Source organism: Sturnira hondurensis, unplaced genomic scaffold (assembly GCF_014824575.4).
Source record: "Sturnira hondurensis isolate 20B ecotype Veracruz unplaced genomic scaffold, ASM1482457v3 Scaffold0011192, whole genome shotgun sequence".
In the NCBI taxonomy this organism is placed as follows: domain Eukaryota; kingdom Metazoa; phylum Chordata; class Mammalia; order Chiroptera; family Phyllostomidae; genus Sturnira; species Sturnira hondurensis.
This window is the reverse complement of record NW_028083823.1, coordinates 1,672,650-1,691,466: the sequence shown is the minus strand read 5'-3', so window position 1 is coordinate 1,691,466 and position 18,817 is coordinate 1,672,650. Positions and strand designations below refer to the sequence as shown.

The following is an 18,817-nucleotide window of genomic DNA, read 5'->3' as shown; positions in this document are numbered from 1 at the left end:
TTAAGTACAGAAAAGAGATATGTGCTCTAGAAGGACCATCCTTCCCACAAATGACTGGAAAAAACTCCAGAGTTTGGGCAGATTTATAGCTGTTTTCTAAGAACTTCATCATTTGCCTCCACAAGCAAATGTCTGTTTACTTCATTTGCCTGAAAATTGCAATATATCAGTAAGATGGTTCAGGTGGCTTCTTTGTTGGTCCTGGGGAATATGAATGCAGCCCACAGACATACTAGCAGCTGACCTCTCTGGTAAATGTTTAATTACAGATTTGTTTGTGTGATAGATTATTAGGTAAAAAGCATAGATTACATTTAATGATTTACACATTACATATTATGAATGCAGTATTTTATGTTTAGTTGATATAAATATATATGATGATTAACATGATGACAAAATGTAACTCATTAATCATGAATTAGTTAAAATCAAGTCAAGGCATGTATTATGGTGCATCAATACTTAAATTAAGGAGTTCAGGAAAGTTTCAAAATGGCAAAGCAATATCATATTGTTCATCTATATCATGTATCAGAATTTTTTTGTTTCTCTTAGATTCTTTTCTCCTTCCCCCATAAACTGATTCATTCTGCTACAGAGGAACATTGTTTCTCTTTTGACCAGTATCACAGCATTAAAACTTTGGCTTCTGGAGCTGAGGTGAATAATCTGTCAACAGGGACACCATCACAGCCTAGGATGACACAAGAAAGAAAGGGGAAGAAGAAATGGTATTAGCAAGAGTCTGCTTTAGGACCTAAGGGAGAGGAAGTGGGTTGCAGCTTTGAAGGCCTTTGGTAAAATATGTTTTTCCAAGGAAATGATAAGGGGCTATTTCAATCTAATATTTATTTTTACTTAGATAAAGGAAGATCAGGAGGAATCAGACTGACACAAATGTATGCACAAGCACTATACTTACTTAAGCCTCATTCCAGGACTAGTTGAAATGATATATCATGGTGGTAACCATGATTACATTTTCTAGTCATAAGTGAAACCTAGGTATTGCCTAGTTTTAGAGAAATATGATCCCTCCCATCCTCATGTTTACACTGTGGTTTAGTCATTTGTAAGCTAAATTAGATGTGGAATAATACAAGTAAATCATTGGGATAACAAATAATGTCTATCTGAATCTGATTCCTCATGAGAAAATATTTATAGCCAAGAGTACAACTTCCCATTAGGCTGTCAGCCACAAATAGTAATTTTCACTTTCACTTTTCCCAACTTCCACTATAATGGTAATAGTATTAATATCAAACAATGATTGCAAATGTTTATTGAGTGTTATGTGCCAGACTAAGTGCCTTATTATGTGTTAGTGAGTTAAGAAATATTTGCCAAGCTCTATGCTAGGTGCTGTAGTGAGCTAGAGAGAAATATTTATGCATTATCTCATTTAATGCAACAACCTTCTATGGTAGCTTCTATTATTATTTATAGATGAACTCTGTCCTGATAATGACAGATAATACAGAACTGGGTTGGGACCTAGATTTTTCTTACTCCACTCTTAAGAGGTAGTTTCACTATTTTTCGGGTACTTGCTTTCCTTTCCACCATTCTCCATATATGTCCTTAGCCTATATTAGAAATGGAGGTCTTAAATTTAAGAGGTGTTCATTGAGCATATTTATTGAGCAGTTATCATGTGTTGGGCCCTGTGCTGAGTGCTTTCTGTGCACCCTAACATTTAATATCCTTTCCTACCATGTGAGATGATAAGGGATATAAAATACAGATGAGGAAACTGAGGCATAGGTAGTTTCCTGAGTGGTGGTAGTAAGGGATGACTTGTAGCTGCCTGTCCCTAGACCTTGACCACGATGCTCAACTGACTCATCTTATTTAATCCCTGCAATCTTATGAGGTTGTTTCTATTTTTTATGCCCACTTTTATATGAATAAACTGGGCTTTGAGAAATTACAGTACTTGATCAAGATTACAAAGAGAGCCATGATTTTAATCTGATATCCAAAGCCTATGTTCTTGAAAAGGTAATCGATATTGCCTCCAGGCTACAAAAATATATTGAGCACATATTCAGGGTATTTGTCAGGCACCATTCTAGGTATAAAAAAGAACATTAAAGCCAAAAGCAATGCTTTGATGCATTGTTCATTACACAGAGTGGGAGGAGTGGGCAACAAACAAAATATCACATGGTGACAAATATCATTAGAAAATAAAATTTTAAATGTTATAAAAGAGCCTGGGTAACCACTTAAGAGTGGTTGGCCAGGGAAGACCTTATTAAAGGAATGACATTCAAGTTAAGATCTGAATGACATGAAGAAAGTAGAAAGGCCAAACTCTGGTATAAAAAACAGATTCCAGGTAAAACATTTTAAGCTTTTTTATAGATTCCTGGGACCACATTTAAGGCGTGGTTTTGTTCTTAATTGCCATTACATGTATCAAATTTATTTTCAAAAGTAAAATCTTATGAAGTCAAGTTGAAGTAGAGTTTCCAGATTTAACTAAACAAATAAAAGTAGACAGGCAGTTAAATTGGCATTTTGGAAAGCCAACAATTTTTTAAAATTATAAGTATGTTCCAAATGTTGCATGGGACATTAGCTATACTAAACAATTATTTGTTTATCTGAAATTTCATTTTAACTGGATCTCCTTTGTTTTATCTGACTTCTAATATGGAGACTAGTTAGGGATTATAAAATACTGTGAATTATATTTGTATCTGACCATGAGGCTGATAGCAGTGCTTTGAAATGTTAGCTGTTTTCAGGGTCCCTTTAAATTACTTTAGCTCCACAGTAAAATTTGTAGTCAGAGGAAGAAACCCTCCTGATTTTGTGAGTTGTCAGCCTTACTAATTATTAAAAAATATAAAAACAAGCTTTTGGTGAAGGAGAGGGTATATATTTTTTTTTAAAAAAGGCCTCTGCATTATGGAGGGAATGATGTGATTACTAGAGTGTTCTGAAAAACACTGCTGGAAATCACCCAGCATGGAGGCCTTAAAAAGCCTTTGAGTGCTGAAAGAGTACACTTTTACTTTGTAAAAGTTACATGCTTTCAGAACAAGTACTTCGCCCTATTTAGTTATATAACTTAGTATATATCAATCATTATGGACATCTCAGAACTTGAAGGTAGGTTCTATCTTTCTTTCCTCCTTCCAACCTGATTTTAGATGAACTGTGTGAAAATCATTATTTAGACTGTAGTGCTGTTCAATAGAACTTTCTGCCATGACGGAAATGTTCTATGTCTGTTCTGGCAACTATAAACAGTGTACCCACCAGCCAAGTGTGGCTACTGAGCCCTTAAAGTATGGTTAGGAGCTTCTGGCCAAAATGGAGGTGTAGGTAGATATCCTTCACTTCCTTGTACAACCAAAAGAAGGATAACAAGCAATTTAAAAACAAGCAAAAAACAACAACAAACAAACACACACACATACAACACCCCCCAAAAACCCAACCAACCAGAACTACCAGAAAATCAAACTGTACTGAAGTGCAACAACTAAAGAGTTGAAGAAACATTTATCCAGACTAGTAGGAGGGACAGAGATGGGGAGCCAGGGTGGTAAAGATGTGCAAGAAGTACCTGACTGGCAGACTGGGATGGGTGAGTCTACGGCTGGCAGATGGGGTGGTCCTATATTGGGTACCGATAAGCCAGGGAGAACAACTGTGGAATAAGACAGACTGTGCAACCCATGGTTCCAGCATGGGAAACTAGTTTAAAAAAACTGGCCATAAAAATCTATGGAGGTTGTGGCAGTAGGAGAAAATCCCAGTCGCACAGGAGAATACATTGGAGGGGCCCACAGGATCCTAGAATATACATAAGCTCACCCACCTGGGAATCAGCACCTGAGAGGGCACAATCCTCTTGTGGGAAGTGAGGGAAGTGACTGAAAGTGGGGTGAGAGCCAAGTAAGCAACATTGTTCCCTCTCTGACGACTTCTCCACACAGTTCCACAATGAAGTAAAGTGGATTGCCCTGCCATGGAGAATACATAAGGCTCCACCCCTTATAATGTAACAGGTGTGCAGAGACAAAGAAATATGGCCCAAATGAAAGAACAGATCAAAACCCCAGAAAAAAAAAAAACGAAGTGATGAGGAGATAGCGAACCTATTAGATACAGACTTCAAAACACTGGTAATCTGGATGCTCACAGAAATGATTGAGTGTGGTCAAAAAATAGAGGAAGAAGTGAAGGCTGTTAAAAGTGAACTAAAGAAAAATATACAGGGGACCAGCAGTGAAGGGAAGAAAACTGGGACTCAAATCAAAGATTTGGAACAGAAGGAAGACATAAACATTCAACCAGAATAGAATAAAGAAACAAGAATTCAAAAAAATGAAGAGAGGCTTAGGAAACTTTGGTACAACTTTAAACATTCCAACATCTGAATCATAGGGGTGCTAGAAGGAGTACAGGAAGAGCAAGAAATTGAAAACTTATTTGAAAAAATAATGAAGGAGAACTTCCCCAATCTGGCAAAGGAAATAGTCTCCCAGGAAGTCCAGGAACCTCAGAGAATACCTAAGAAGTTGGACCCAAGGAAGCACACACCAAGTCACATCATAATTATATTACCCAAGATTAAAAATAAGGAGAGAATCTTAAAAGCAGGAAAGAAAAGGAGAGAGTTACCTACAAAGGAGTGCCCATAAGACTATCAGCTGATTTCTCAAAAGAACCTTGCAAGCAAGAAGGGGTTTGAAAGAAGTATTTGGAGTCATAAAAGGCAAGGACCTACATCCAAAATTACTCTATCCAACAAAGCTATCATTTAGAATGGAAGGGCATATAAAGTGCTCCCCAGATAAGGTAAAGCTAATGGAGTTGATCATCACAAAGCCCTTTATATTAAATGTTAAAGGGACTTATCTAAGGAAAAGAAGATCAAAACTATGAACAATAAAATGACAACAAACTTACAACTCTTAACAAGCAAACCTAAAAAAAAATGAAGCAAACAAGCAGAACAGGAACAGAATCACAGAAATGGAGATCACATAGAGTGTTATCAGTGGGGTGGGGGCGGAGGGAGAATGGGGGAAAGGTACAAAGAATAAGAAGCATAAATGGTAGGTACAAAATAGACAGGGGAAGGTTAAGAATGTCGTAGGAAATGGAAAAGGCAAAGAATTTATTTGTATTACTTGTGGCCATGAACTAAGGGTGGGAGAATGCTGAAGGGTATTCTCCAGGATGGAGGGGGGTAAAAGGGATGGGGGGGTAAAGGGGAGAAAAAATGGACAACTGTAATAGTGCAACCAGTAAAATATACTTAAAATGTGGTTAGTATGCCTGAAGAATTGAATCTTAAATTTTATTATACTTTAACTAGTAGATGTTTAAATCTAAATACCCACATGTACCTAATAGCTACTGTATCAGATAAGAAAATTCTAGAATGTTCACAGCAGCACAATTTACAAAAACCAAGTGCTGGAAGCAACCTAAGTGCCCATCAGTAAATCAGTGGATGAAAACACTATGGTACACAAATGGGTCAAGATTGAAATTAGGGAAGAAATCAAAAAGTTTCTGGAAACAAATGAAAATGAACTCACAACAACCCAAAACTTATGGGACATGGCCAGGACAGTCCTGAGAGGAAAGTTCATAGCAATACAGGCTTACCTAAAGAAAATAGAAACATTTCAAACAAATAACCTAACCCGACACCTGCAAGAACTCAAAGAACAACAACAAAGACAGCCCAGAGCAAGTACAAGGAAGGAAATAACAAAGATCAGAGCAGAATTAAATGACATAGAGACTAAAAGCACAATTCTAAGGATCAATGAATCCAAGAGTTGGTTTTTTGAAAAGATAAACAAAATAGCCAAGCCTTTAAGTAGGCTCATTAAGAAAAGAAGAGAGAGGACCCAAATAAACACAATCAGAAATGAAAGAGGAGAGATTACAACTGATACCACAGAAATAAAAGGGATTCTAAGGAATTACTATGAAGAACTGTATGCCAATAAATTTGAAAACCTAGGTGAAATGGACAAATTTCTAGAAAAATATAATCTTCCAAAACTCAGTGAAGAAGAAGTAGAAAGCCTGAACAGACCAATAACAACAAATGAAATTGAAACAGTAATCAGAAAACTCCCATCACACAAAAGCCCCGGACCTTATGGTTTCACAGGAGAATTCTACTAAGCATTTAAGGAAGAGCTAACCCCTATTATTCACAGACTATTCTAAAAAATCCAAAATGATGGGAAACTCCCCAACTCTTTTTATGAAGCCAGCATCATCCTAATTCCAAAACCAGATAGAGACACAACAAAGAAAAAAAACTTTAGGCCAATATCGCTGATGAACATAGATGCTAAAATCCTCAACAAAATATTGTCAAATCGCATCCAACAATACATCAAAAAGATCATACACCACGACCAAGTGGGATTCATCCCAGGGATTCAAGGATGGTTCAATATCCGCAAATCAGTAAATGGAATACACCAAAACCACATGGTCATATCAATAGATGCCGAAAAAGCTTTTGATAAGGTACAACACCCATTTATGGTAAAGGTACTCAGCAAAGTGGGAATAGAGGGAGCATTCCTCAATATAATAAAGGTCATATATGAAAGACCTACAGCCAACATCACACTCAATGGGCAAAAACTAAAAGCTTTTCCACTAAGATCAGGAACAAGACAAGGTTGTCCACTTTCACCACTTCTATTTAATAGAGCATTGAAAGTTTTAGCCTCAGCGATTAGGCAAGAAAAGGAAATAAAAGACATTCAAATTGGAAAGGAGGAAACAAAACATTCACTGTTTGCAGATGACATGAAAGTGTACATGGAAAATCCTATAGCCTCTGCCAAAAAACTGCTCAAACTAATAAATGAGTTTGGCAAAACAGCGGGATACAAAGTCAATATCCAGAAATCAAAGGCATTTTTGTATACTAACAATGAATCAGCAGAAGCAGAAATCAAGAAAAAAAATCCCATTCGATATAGCAAATACAAAAATAAAATATCTGGGAATAAATCTAACCAAGGAGGTAAAAGACTTGTATGCAGAAAACTACACAACACTGAAGAAAGAAATCAAGGAAGACACAAACAAATGGAAACATATACCATGTTCATGGATTGGAAGAATTAACATCATCAAAATGTCCATACTACCCAAAGCAATTTACAGATTCAATGCAATACCTATTAAAGTACCAATGGCATATTTCACAGACATAGAACAAACACTTCAGAAATTTATATGGAACTATAAAAGACCCCGAATAGCAGCTGCAATGTTAAGAAAGAAGAACAAAGTAGGAGGGATCACAATACCTGATATCAAACTGTATTACAAGGCCACTGTAATCAAAACAGCCTGGTACTGGCATAAAAACAGGCACATAGACCAATGGAACAGAACAGAGAACCCAGAAATAAACCCAACTCTCTACAGTCAATTAATTTTCGACAAAGGGGGCAGTAACATAAAATGGGGTAAAGATAGCCTCTTTAACAAATGGTGTTGGGAGAACTGGACAGCTACCTGCAAAAAAATGAAACTTGAGCACCAACTTACACCATACACCAAAATAAACTCAAGGTGGGTAAAAGACTTAAATATAAGCTGTGACACCATTAAAGTCCTAGAGGAGAACATTGGCAGGAAAATCTCAGATATTTCATGCAGCAACATTTTTACTGATATGTCCCCTAGAGCAAGGAATATAAAGGAAAGAATAAACAAATGGGATCTCATCAAAATTAAAAGCTTCTGCACAGCTAAAGAAAACACATTAAAATAAAAAGACAACCAACTGTATGGGAAAACATATTTGCCAATGATACCTCAGACAAAGTTTTAACCTCCAATATATACAAAGAACTCACATGACTTCACTCTAAGAAGACAACTAACCCAATTAAAAAATGGGGAAAGGACTTGAACAGACACTTCGCCAAGGAGGACATACAGAGGATCCAGAGACACATAAAGAGATGCTCAATATCGCTTGCTATCAGAGAGATGCAAATTAAAACCACAATGAGACACCACTTTACACTGGTGAGAATGACTATCATAAACAAAGCAATAAACAACAAATGTTGGAGAGGGTGTGGGGAAAAGGGGACTCTGGTCCATTGTTGGTGGGATTGCAGACTGGTACAACCATTATGGAAAACAGTCTGGAATTTTCTCAGAAAAGTAAAATTGGACTTGCCTTTTGACCCAGCAATTCCACTGCTAGGATTGTATCCTAAGAACCCTTAAACACCAATCCCAAAGAACCTATGTACCCCAATGTTCATAGCAGCACAGTTTACAACAGCCAAGAGTTGGAAGCAACCTAGGTGCCCGTCAGTAAATGAATGGATGAAAACACTATGGTACATATACACAATGGAATTTTATGCTGCAGAAAGAAAGAAGGAGCTCCTACCGTTTGCAACATCATGGATGGAACTGGAAAGCATTATGCTGAGTGAAATAAGCCAGGTGTTGAAGGACAAATACCATATGATCTCACCTTTAACAGGAAGCTAAACAACAAAACAAACAAGCCAGCAAAATATCACCAAGGACACTGAAATAGAGAACAGGCTGACAGGGGCCAGAGGGGAGAGGGCAGGAAATTTCAGGGGAAATAGGGGAGGGATTTAGAGGAACCTATATAAAGGATACATGGACAACAACTGAGAAGGGTGAAAATGGGAGGGAGGGGGGATCACAGGGGTGGGCTGGGATGGGAGTAATAGAAAACTGTACTTGAAAAATAATTAAATAAAAAATTTGGGGAAAAAAGAAAAAAATTATGAAAAAAAAACCTATGGTACATTTACACAATGGAATTCTACACAGCAGATAGAAAGAAGGAGCTCCTACCCTTTTTGACAGCATGGATGGAAGTGGAGAGCAGTATGCTAAGTGAAATAAACCAGGCAGTGAGGAAAAAGTATCATATGACCTCACCTTTAACTGGAACATAATCAACAAAAGACAAAACCAAATGAAATATAATCATAGTCATTGAAAATAAGAACAATCTAAAAATAGCAAGCCAGAGGGGAGGGGGGAGGGAACAGAGGGGAGAAGGGTTTTCAGGAACTACTATAAAGGACACATGGACAAAACCAAGAGGGAGGGTGAAAGCAAGGGAGGGAGATAGGTTTGGAGGAGTTGGGGGCGGGGGGAAATACAGACAACTGTAACTGAACAACAATAAAATAATTTCTTAAAAACACAATTCTAGAGGAAAATAAGTATTGTGCCTTTAAAATATCCCAGAAAAATGTAACAAAGAAGTGCCAAGCCTAAATGCCATTCTAAATAAGATGTCTAAGAATAATTTTTGTCTATAAAATAAGAGTTTAGAGTCTACAGTCTCTAAAGTCTCATCCCACTTGAAAATACTATGTTTTTATGAACTGTACAGGCTGCAGGGACCCAATACTCATTTTTAAACCTCCAATGCCTGGCAGAGAATATGGCACACAGTAGATGTTCAGTATATGATTGCTGGAGTGAGCTTAACTCAGTGGAATGTGCAAATTATCTAGCTTAGAACCAGAGTGCAACAAGTGTGTCATCACTTCCTTTCCAGAATCTATGTCAGGCATCACTAGTCAGCAATGCCACTCTTTACAAAACCTCAAGCAAGCTTAGAACCTTCCAAATATAGTACTCAAAGTAGCCTACTGATGGTATCAAGTGTCTAAGTTTAAAAATCGTTTCCCATCTGTATAGCTTGATCTTCTCATTTTATATATGAGGAAATTAGAACCTAGAGAGGTAATAGTTATCTAAGGTGACATAGCTGACTAGTATTAAAGAAATTTATAGAATTTAGGTCTTCTCACCCCCACTCAAGTATTCTTTGTATTTTAGACTCTTGACCTTTATTTTAACATAGCTATGCTTCTTGTTTAAAATATAATTTCCCCTAATAACAGTGGGTACCTCAAGAATTTGGGGGAATGGAGAAATACTTTTAGAACATACAAGGATGGAAAATGGGTAGGCAGAAAATTTCATTGTGTGTATATATATGTGTATGTATATATATGTATATTTATATACTTATATTCTTATAAACATTTCAACCATGTAAATATATTATGTGTTTAATTTTTAAGGTAAATTCAAAGATGTTGTTAAATATGCTCTTTAAAAATTGAGAAAGTACAGAGCTTCTCCATAAATGATATTTTAGAAAGCTTTCTTTTAGTTTCCCCTCTGTCCCCTAAATTTCTAAAAAAACTATTTTAGCAGATTTAGGTTTATTTATTTTTGTAACTCCAATCATATTCTGATAAAGACTAGAGCTTGAGGAAAGTATTTTTTGCTGTGTGGTTTCCTGAGGTATACGGTTGGACAGCTCACGTTTTTTTCAAGCCTTTTCTGAGTAGGCATATTGCCTGAACAATGATCAAAGCATCATTTTTCTTTCTTCATTTTTAAAAAATATTGTCTGTGGATGCTTGCTGTGATCTTGTCTGGTTTATGGTGATTCTATCTTTTATATTCTGTTGTTTGCCCACACAGTTTCTTTTTCATCATCTAGATTTTTGCTCCTCAAATGTGGTCCACAGAAGAGCAGTATCTGCATTACCTGGGTCTTGTTAGAAATGTTAAACCTCGGCCTCCACCTCAGACTCACTGAATCCAAACTTGCACTTTAACAAGATCTTTAGGCAATTCAAATGGACATTAACATTTCAGAAGCACTGATCTATGTGACATAGCATTTGCCAGACAGTCACAATTAGTACCCTGAAGTAAGTGGCAAGCTAGAAGGTAGTTAAAAAAATCATCCTTCTTATTAAATATGACAAGTTTAGGCCTGATATACAACTTTCCATTGCAAAGGAAGTCATTATTGGCTTCCAAACAGTCATAGTGGACCTTGAATTTCTGCTGGTCACTGTATTTGATCAACAATGAAGATGCCAATGATGATAATTATAATAAGAGTATTTATAGTTTATTAGGTGGCATAGTGTTTTATACATATTATTTTAATGTTCACAGTAACTTTATAAATCCTTACTTATAGAATAGATAATTAGCAGATAGTCCTTGCCACCTTGTTTTTCACTACTCTGGAGACTGAAAGCTATAAACTACATTTCCCAGACTACCTAGCAGTTAGGACGAAGACAGGCCACTTACTGCATCTACTTAAGACTTGAAGCCATAAGTGAACTAAATGCAGTGTAAACCTTTCTCTGGGAGACTGGATCTTATAGTGAATATGCAGGTAGAGGTATCTAGTTCAGCTGGGGCAGCTATAATGCAGTATGTAATGTTTAGTTTCAAAGGGCTTAGTTACCAGTTTATGGATTGTTGTGTCAGTGGTGTTTTGGCTATAAAAGTACCACAGTTTTGTTGGGCAATTTTCCTGCCTGTGTTGTTTCTGAATGTGTGGTATCCAAGAATGATTCGCTGCACCCTTTTCCCCCAGATATTCTGGGAGCTGCTTAATGTCTTTCAATAAATTCCTTTCCATTTATCTACCTAGAGTAGACTCCATTGTTTGCCAGTAAGACCTGGCTAATATACTAATTAAGATCAGTTAAGAAAACAAAAATGATGCTACTAAATTATTGCACTTAAGTATTCAGTTTCCCAGTAAACAAGGTGACATTTGGGACATTGTAAAGCAGAGACTTGAGATTAGTATTTCCCAGAATAGCAGTGATGAAGATGAAATTAGTAGCATTATGTTAAAGGGACCAATAATTTTTGTTAGTTTTGCTGCAATTCTGGAAATGTTCCATACCTAAAAGCAAATGTGTCTGTGTGGCCAAAGTCAGGTAGAGAAACAATTATCTAAGCAAGTTATGAAAACAAGAAAGAGAGGAAGAAGGAAATAAGATTACTTTAAATGCTTATTTTGTAGCAGGCACTGAATAAGGGCCTCTATAAACATTAACAAGGGGACTGTAAAATAAGAATTATACAACTTGTAACTGTTGGCTGGCAATGGTGGCTGGTGCTCAGACTGATCAAGAAGAGTAAGAATTTCAATTGAAATAGATAATTTTGGAGTGGGGTTAATTTTACTCAATTAAAATACACTGTAAGTGATATTAAGTAATAATAATCAGTTATGAGCTTTCTAAAAAGAAAACAGATGCCATTTAAGCAAGTAAAGTAGTTGGATAATCTCAGTTGCTAATGGTTTGCAAAAAGGCATGAATGACCTACTTAGGGCCATAGAGAGAACTTCTTATTCTCCATTCCTTATTTCTTGCTTACCATGATTGTCCACTTTCTGTTTTCAGCCTCTGGGAATACTAGTGATCGTGGAGAATAAAACACTTCATCATCCACTTCTTCTGGTTTTCTGGGCAAGCAGTGTAAAAATGTCCAGTCAGAGGCAGCAACTTTAGCAATCTAGGGAAGAGATGGGAATAAGACTGTGTTTTGAGTATTATATGTGGCTATCACATTTGTCTTCTCTAATATTTAACAACACATACAGCCTGGTGTCAGAGATCATTGCAAAGTGAGAGATGAAGCAGCATGCAAAGAGATAAAGAAGGGTGTAAGCTCAAGGCACCCAGGGGAAATGTGTAGGGTACTTTCAACTCTTGGAAATTTATTGTCATTTTTGTATTTGGGAGATCATCACTCTCAATTAAACCACTAACTCAGGTTTCTGGTACTCTGTCTAGGGGGATAGTGGACATTTCAGTAAAGAACTCTACCGGTATATTATGTGGCTGATTTCAAAAGTGGCTGATAGCAAAATACACTGATTATACCACAGTGTATTTTAGAAGTTTCTTTTATGTGATTGTATTGTATGTTGAGCTTATCTCCAAATTATGCTTTTTAGCACTTGAAGCATACTTTATTACCAGTTAAAACAATTTTGTAAAAGAGAACTGAGATAGGAGTGCATTAAACAGGGTTAGGGGCACTGTATTAGATGTTTCATTCTTAATGCAAATGTCCTAATAGTTTTAATATTTCCCAACAGTTAATTCATGAAAGTTGCATTTTCCATCCGTTTCCATTGTTCACTTACAGATTCAAAACTACATTTCATCATAATTTCATACCTCAAAATTACTGCCTTTGTATTTAAAACTTGTCTTACCGCCCATTTTAGGTCTAGGTTCAGAACCTTCTGAGTTTCTAAATAATGGAAAAGTGACAAGGGAAAAGAATAACATTTGAACCTGTTATACATCAGTGAGATTAATGCTCTTCTTGTCTACAGTTCCAGCAATGAGAAAACATTTAAGTTTGTCAAGGAAAGTATGGGGTAAACCACAGAGAATTTAAAAATTCTCCATGCATACAGAGAACATACTGACATTTGTCAGAGGAGAAGTGGTGGGGGAGTTGGGTGAAAAAGGTGAAGGAATTAAGAAAAAGCCCTAATAGACAACAGTATGTTGATTACTGAAAGGAAGGGAGGGATGGGGGGAGGTAGAAGAGGATAAAGGGGCAATAAATGGTGATGGAAGGAGTCTTTACTTGGGGTGGAGAACATACAATACAATATACAGATGATGTATTATAGAATTATACACCTGAAACCTATATAATTTTATTAACCAATGTCACCCCAATAAATTCAATTAAAAAATATCTCCATGAAAATATTTGCCACATATATGACAAGGGATTAGCTATAATTTATAAACAATTCCTATAATGAAGAATAAAAAGCAAAAAATAGAAAATGGGCAGAGGATATGATAGTAGCTTAAAGAAAAAAGCATGGAAGTAGCCAATAAACACAAAAAGATGTTTAACTTCATTAGTAATCAGTGAAATGCAAATTTTAAAAAACATGAGACATCAAATTTTTAAATTAAAAATGTAAATAACTAATGATGGAGAAAGTTTGTAGGGAGTATTAAGTTGTCAATCCTTTTCAGATGGTCAATTTAGCAGCATTTTCTATGTTTTACAATGTATATGGCCATTTTGCCCAGAAATTTTTAGCTAGGGATCTATTCTCCAGTAATACTTTTACATAGAAACAAATGGAGATCACATGGAGGGTTATCGATGGGGAGTGGGAGAGCAGAGAGGGGGAAAAGGTACAGAGAATAAGTAGCATAAATGGTAGGTAGAAAATAGACAGGGGGAGGGTAAGAATAGTATAGGAAATACAGAAGCCAAAGAACTTATCTTATATGTATGATCCATGGACATGAACTAAAGGAAGGGAATGTGGGTGGGAGGGGGTATGCAGGGCAGAGGGGAGTGAAGGGAGGGAAATGGGACAACTGTAATAGCATAATAAATAAAATATATTTTAAAAAAGAAAGATGTATAATGCTATTCATTGTAGTATTGTTTGTAAAGGACACATGCACGAAGCCAAAGCAGGGTAGGATCAAGGGATGGAAATGGGAATGGGTGGGGTGGGGGAAGTGATGGGAGGAAAATGGAGACTACTATACTTGAACAACAATAAAAAATGTGGAAAAAAACAAAATGCAGGACTTCTGGTCAAGATGGAAGTGTAGGTGGAAATACTGTACCTCCTTGCACAACCAAATTTAAGGACAACAAAGATTTAGAAGCAAAAACACAGCCAAGACAGACAGAAAATTGGGCTGTCCCAAAGTCCAACAACAACGATCCATTCATCCAGACTGGTAAGAGGGGTGGAGTCAGTAGCTGGGGGAAAGGGGTCATGGCAGGAAAAAGCGGTGGCTGCCAGACCGATCCAGGCACTTAGGTGGCAGTTGGCAGATCCGAGGCATGGGGTGGCAATGGGCGGACCCAGTGAGGGAGCAAGGTGGCTGGCTGACCATGGTCACAAATTCACGTGCACATAAACCAGGCAGAAAAACGGACAATGAGACAGACCATGCAACCCAGGGCCCCAGCAATGGGAATTAAAGCCTAAAAGCACCGATTAGAAAAACTTTCGGGGGTTGAGGTGCCAGGAGAGGCTCTCAGCCTCACAGGAGAGTTCATTAGAGAGATCCACAGGGTCCTAGAATGTACACAAGCCCACCCACCCAGGAACCAGCACCAGAAGGGCCCAATTTGCTTGTGGGAAGCAGCAGAGGGTACCCAAAGCTGAGAGAGAGCAGAACAAATGCCATTGCTCCCTCTCTGACCCTGCCCCCACATACAGCTTCACAGCCCAACAATGTGGATTGGCCCACCCTAGTGAACACCTAAGGCTCTGTCCCTCATAACTAAGAGGTGCAAACAGACCAAAACATTATGACTCAAGCAGAAGAACAGCTCAAAGCCCCAGAGCCGATACTTCTAAGTGACAAAGAGATAGCCAACCTATCAGATGCACAGTTCAAAATACTGGTGATCCGGATGCTCACAGAACTGGTTGATTTTATTCGCAAATTAGATGAAAAAATGGAAGCCACACTAAGTGAAATGAAACAAAATGCACAGGGAACCAATAGTGATGGGAAGAAAACTGGGACTCAAATCAATGGAGTGGACCAGAAGGAAGAAATAAACAACCAAACAGAAAAGAAGGAAGAAACAAGAATTCAAAAAAAAATGAGGAGAGGCTTAGGAACCTCCAGGACAACTTTCAACATTCCAACATCCAAATTATAGGGGTAACAGAAGGGAAAGAGGAATAGCAACAAGTGGAAAACTTATTTGAGCAAATAATAAAGGAGAACTTCCCCAATCTGGCAAAGGAAATAGACTTCCAGGAAGTCCAGGAAGCTCAGAGTCCCAAAGAAGGTGGACCCAAAGAGGAACACACCAAGGCACATTATAATTGCATTAGCCAAGATTAAAATGAAGTAGAGAATTCTAGAAGCAGTAAGAGATAAGGGGCCAGTCGCCTACAAAGGAGTTCTCATCAGACTGTCAGCTGATTTTTCAAAAGAGACCTTACAGGCAAGAAAGGGCTGGAAAGAAGTATTCCAAGTCATGAAATCCAAAGACCTACATCCAAGATTGCTCTATCCAGCGAAGCTTTCATTTAGAATGGAAGGGCCGATAAAGTGCTTCTCAGATAAGGTCAAGTTCAAGGAGTTCATCATCACCAAGCCCTTATTATATGAAATGTTCAAGGGACTTATCTAAGAAAAAGGAGTTAAAAATATGAACAGTGAAAGGACAGCAAACTCACAGTTATTAACAACCACACCTAAAACAAAAGCAAACTAAGAGGACAGCTAGATCAGGAGTGGAACCATAGAAATGAAGATCATATGGAGGGTTAGCAACCGGGGAGTGGGAAGAGGAGAAGGGGGGAGAAGGTACAGAGAATAAGTAGCATAGATGGTAGGTAGAAAATAGATGGGGGGAAAGAGTAGTGTGGGAAATGTAGAAGCTAAAGAACTTATGACACATGGACATGAACTAAAGGTGGGGGAATAGGGTGGAGGGGGTGTGCAGGGTGGAGGGGAATGAAGAGGGGGAATGGGACAACTGTAATGGCATAATCAATAAAATATTTTTTTAAAAAGGCATTAGCCTAATTTTTTACCAGGAAGCATTTTAAGTGAATTATAGTCCATTCATACTTTGGAACTTTATGCAACCATTTAAAATAATGAAAAACATCCAAATGAATGCATAAGTGAAAAATGCACGAAGCCATGCACGAATGCATGATAAATCAATAGTTGTGTGTTTAGGAATATGTAAATACACAGAAAAGTTTGGCAAAGAGACACATCAGACTGAAAAACACTGGCTGCCTCTGGGAATAGTCACTCTTAAGGGGAGGAGGAAGGACATTTTCACTTTTTACTTCTCAAACTTTATTCTATTGACATATATACAAAAGGAGCTTATATTTATATAATATTCTACCAATAAATTATCTACTATAATTACTTAATCCCTTTCTCCACCAAAACAGGTTACTCTGTTGACAAAATCCCAATGTACACCTGACTTTTAGAGTTTTCCTCCAGGACAGTGGTTTTCAATGTGTGACCCTTGATCAGAGGCATTGCATCACCTGGAAACTTGGTAGGAATGCAAATCTTGGGTCTCACCCTTAAACTACTGATTCATTATCCCCAGGAGTGAGGTCCTTCCAGCTGTATATTAACATCTCCTCCAGACAATTCTAATGCATGCTCAACATTAAGCATTGCTTCAGATATTCATGAAAGGCATTACAATAGATAGGAGTCCCCTGGGAATGCCCTGGAGGAAGTTAGCAAAACTCAAGTGGACTTGTGTCCCTAGAAAACAGTCAAGGACTGGCCTGAAGAACATAATTATGGAGCATTACTTAGAGAAGAAATCATAAGAAACTCTGTGCAACAGAAGTAACCTTATGTCTCTAAACATATAAAGTGTAAATCATTTTGGAGCGTCCATTGCTGTGAGAGAGAAAAGTTAGCTTCTTTCTTCTGCGTGGGTTTCAAATTCCTTCAGCCAGGACAGAAGTGTCTTTCTAAAGGTTATAGCTAATCTTCAGGGGTAGAGAATTCCTTAGGGGATATAGTCAGTGGGTCCTCCATAGGGAATGAAAGAACAGTCTATTCTTCCTAAAGTGAATGAGTGATTAGATGGTTCTGGCCTTTATGAATAGACTTAATGAACCTTCAGAAAGGCATCACTTTGTACCTTCATTGTAATCTGGTAACCTTGGAAAGCCTGGAGACGAGTTTTCTTCTCTTCTTCTTGTCCCATGCTTATCCAAGTGTCTGTAATTAATACATTGCCTCCACGAGCCGCTTCCAATGGATCATTCGTCAGTAACAGCTTAGTATTGTTCTAAAATACACAAGCATGCCAGTTAAATGTGGGACAGATAAAGGCAATAACAATATTACATATAGGAACATACCTCCTTGGCATACCACTCTGCCAACTTGATTACACTGGGATCTGGCTCATAACCCTGCAGGGGGAAGAATGTAACTGTTATTTAGGTAACTTTATCCTATATGCTTTCTTACATAAGGATTATATTATTTTCAACAAAATTCCCACTCTTCTTACCCTTCAACGCTTCAAGTTGTAGTGCAAACAGAAAGGGTCAGGCCAGCTTCCCAACCTGCCAGACTGCCAGTTTGTAAACTTCCCAACCATGACCCAGTCAGGCCAGTTTTCCAACCCACTGGGCTACTCATGACTCAGTTGTCCTGACTCACTTTGTAGCCCACTGCTTAATCAAAACTCTCTTCCACCGAGAACAATAGACATCTGATGCCAGCCATAATCGCTGCTGGTCAGAATGACCTTCCTATACCTGGGAACAGCCTGGTCCCTTACCTTACCCATCCCTACTCACATCCTGAAACACTGAGGCAACTGCCCAGAAGAACAAGAGACTAACCCTTCCCCCATTCCCGTACAAAACATGCACTTTTTCTTTAAAAAGCCCCATTCCTTCCTCTTCCCAGGGCTACAGTCAGTTTAGACTCAATCCACCTATAATCTCAGCATAAAATAAAGGCACTTGGATCAGATTATCCTGCTTCTCCTGACTCTATCTCTCTCACATTTCTAACACAACCATGTTCAGCAGTATATATTTACATCTTGATCAAACCTTAATAGTGCATTGGCATTGAAAAAGATAACCAATTGCCTTATTTTCTTTTATTGTTTTGGCCTCTTTAGTCATAAAGCCCAAGAGACTAGGGTGCTTTTTAGCTCTTGGTTGTACCACTTCTTATTCCTCTAATAACTTAAGAGGATCATATAAGTAATTGTACAACCTTATGCATTTTTGTCTCAGTCTTTCCACAAGCTGTTTTTTTTTTAAATGCTCTTTTGTCTGAAATGCTTTTCCATACCCACTCTGTGTGGATAACACTTTCCGGTCTCAGCTCAAATATTTCCTACTCAGAAAAATCCTCCATGAAACCCTCAGAAAAAGCCAACTAAATACTAACAG

The 18,817-nt window shown here is 37.7% G+C and overlaps 1 protein-coding gene across 1 annotated transcript in view; it reads right to left on the bottom strand.

Annotated features, from left to right (window-relative positions):
* Window positions 1-512: 512 nt before the first annotated feature.
* The window catches only part of OTC (ornithine transcarbamylase), a 73,995-nt gene continuing 55,690 nt past the window's right edge, over window positions 513-18,817 (bottom strand). Inside the window, exons 7-10 of the mRNA XM_037059565.1 lie at window positions 17,762-17,815; window positions 17,539-17,688; window positions 12,250-12,387; window positions 513-697 (exon numbers count right to left, since the gene is read on the bottom strand). Coding sequence (XP_036915460.1) covers window positions 638-697; window positions 12,250-12,387; window positions 17,539-17,688; window positions 17,762-17,815 — 402 coding nt within the window. The 3' untranslated portion in view covers window positions 513-637. The remainder of the gene's footprint in view (window positions 698-12,249; window positions 12,388-17,538; window positions 17,689-17,761; window positions 17,816-18,817) is intronic.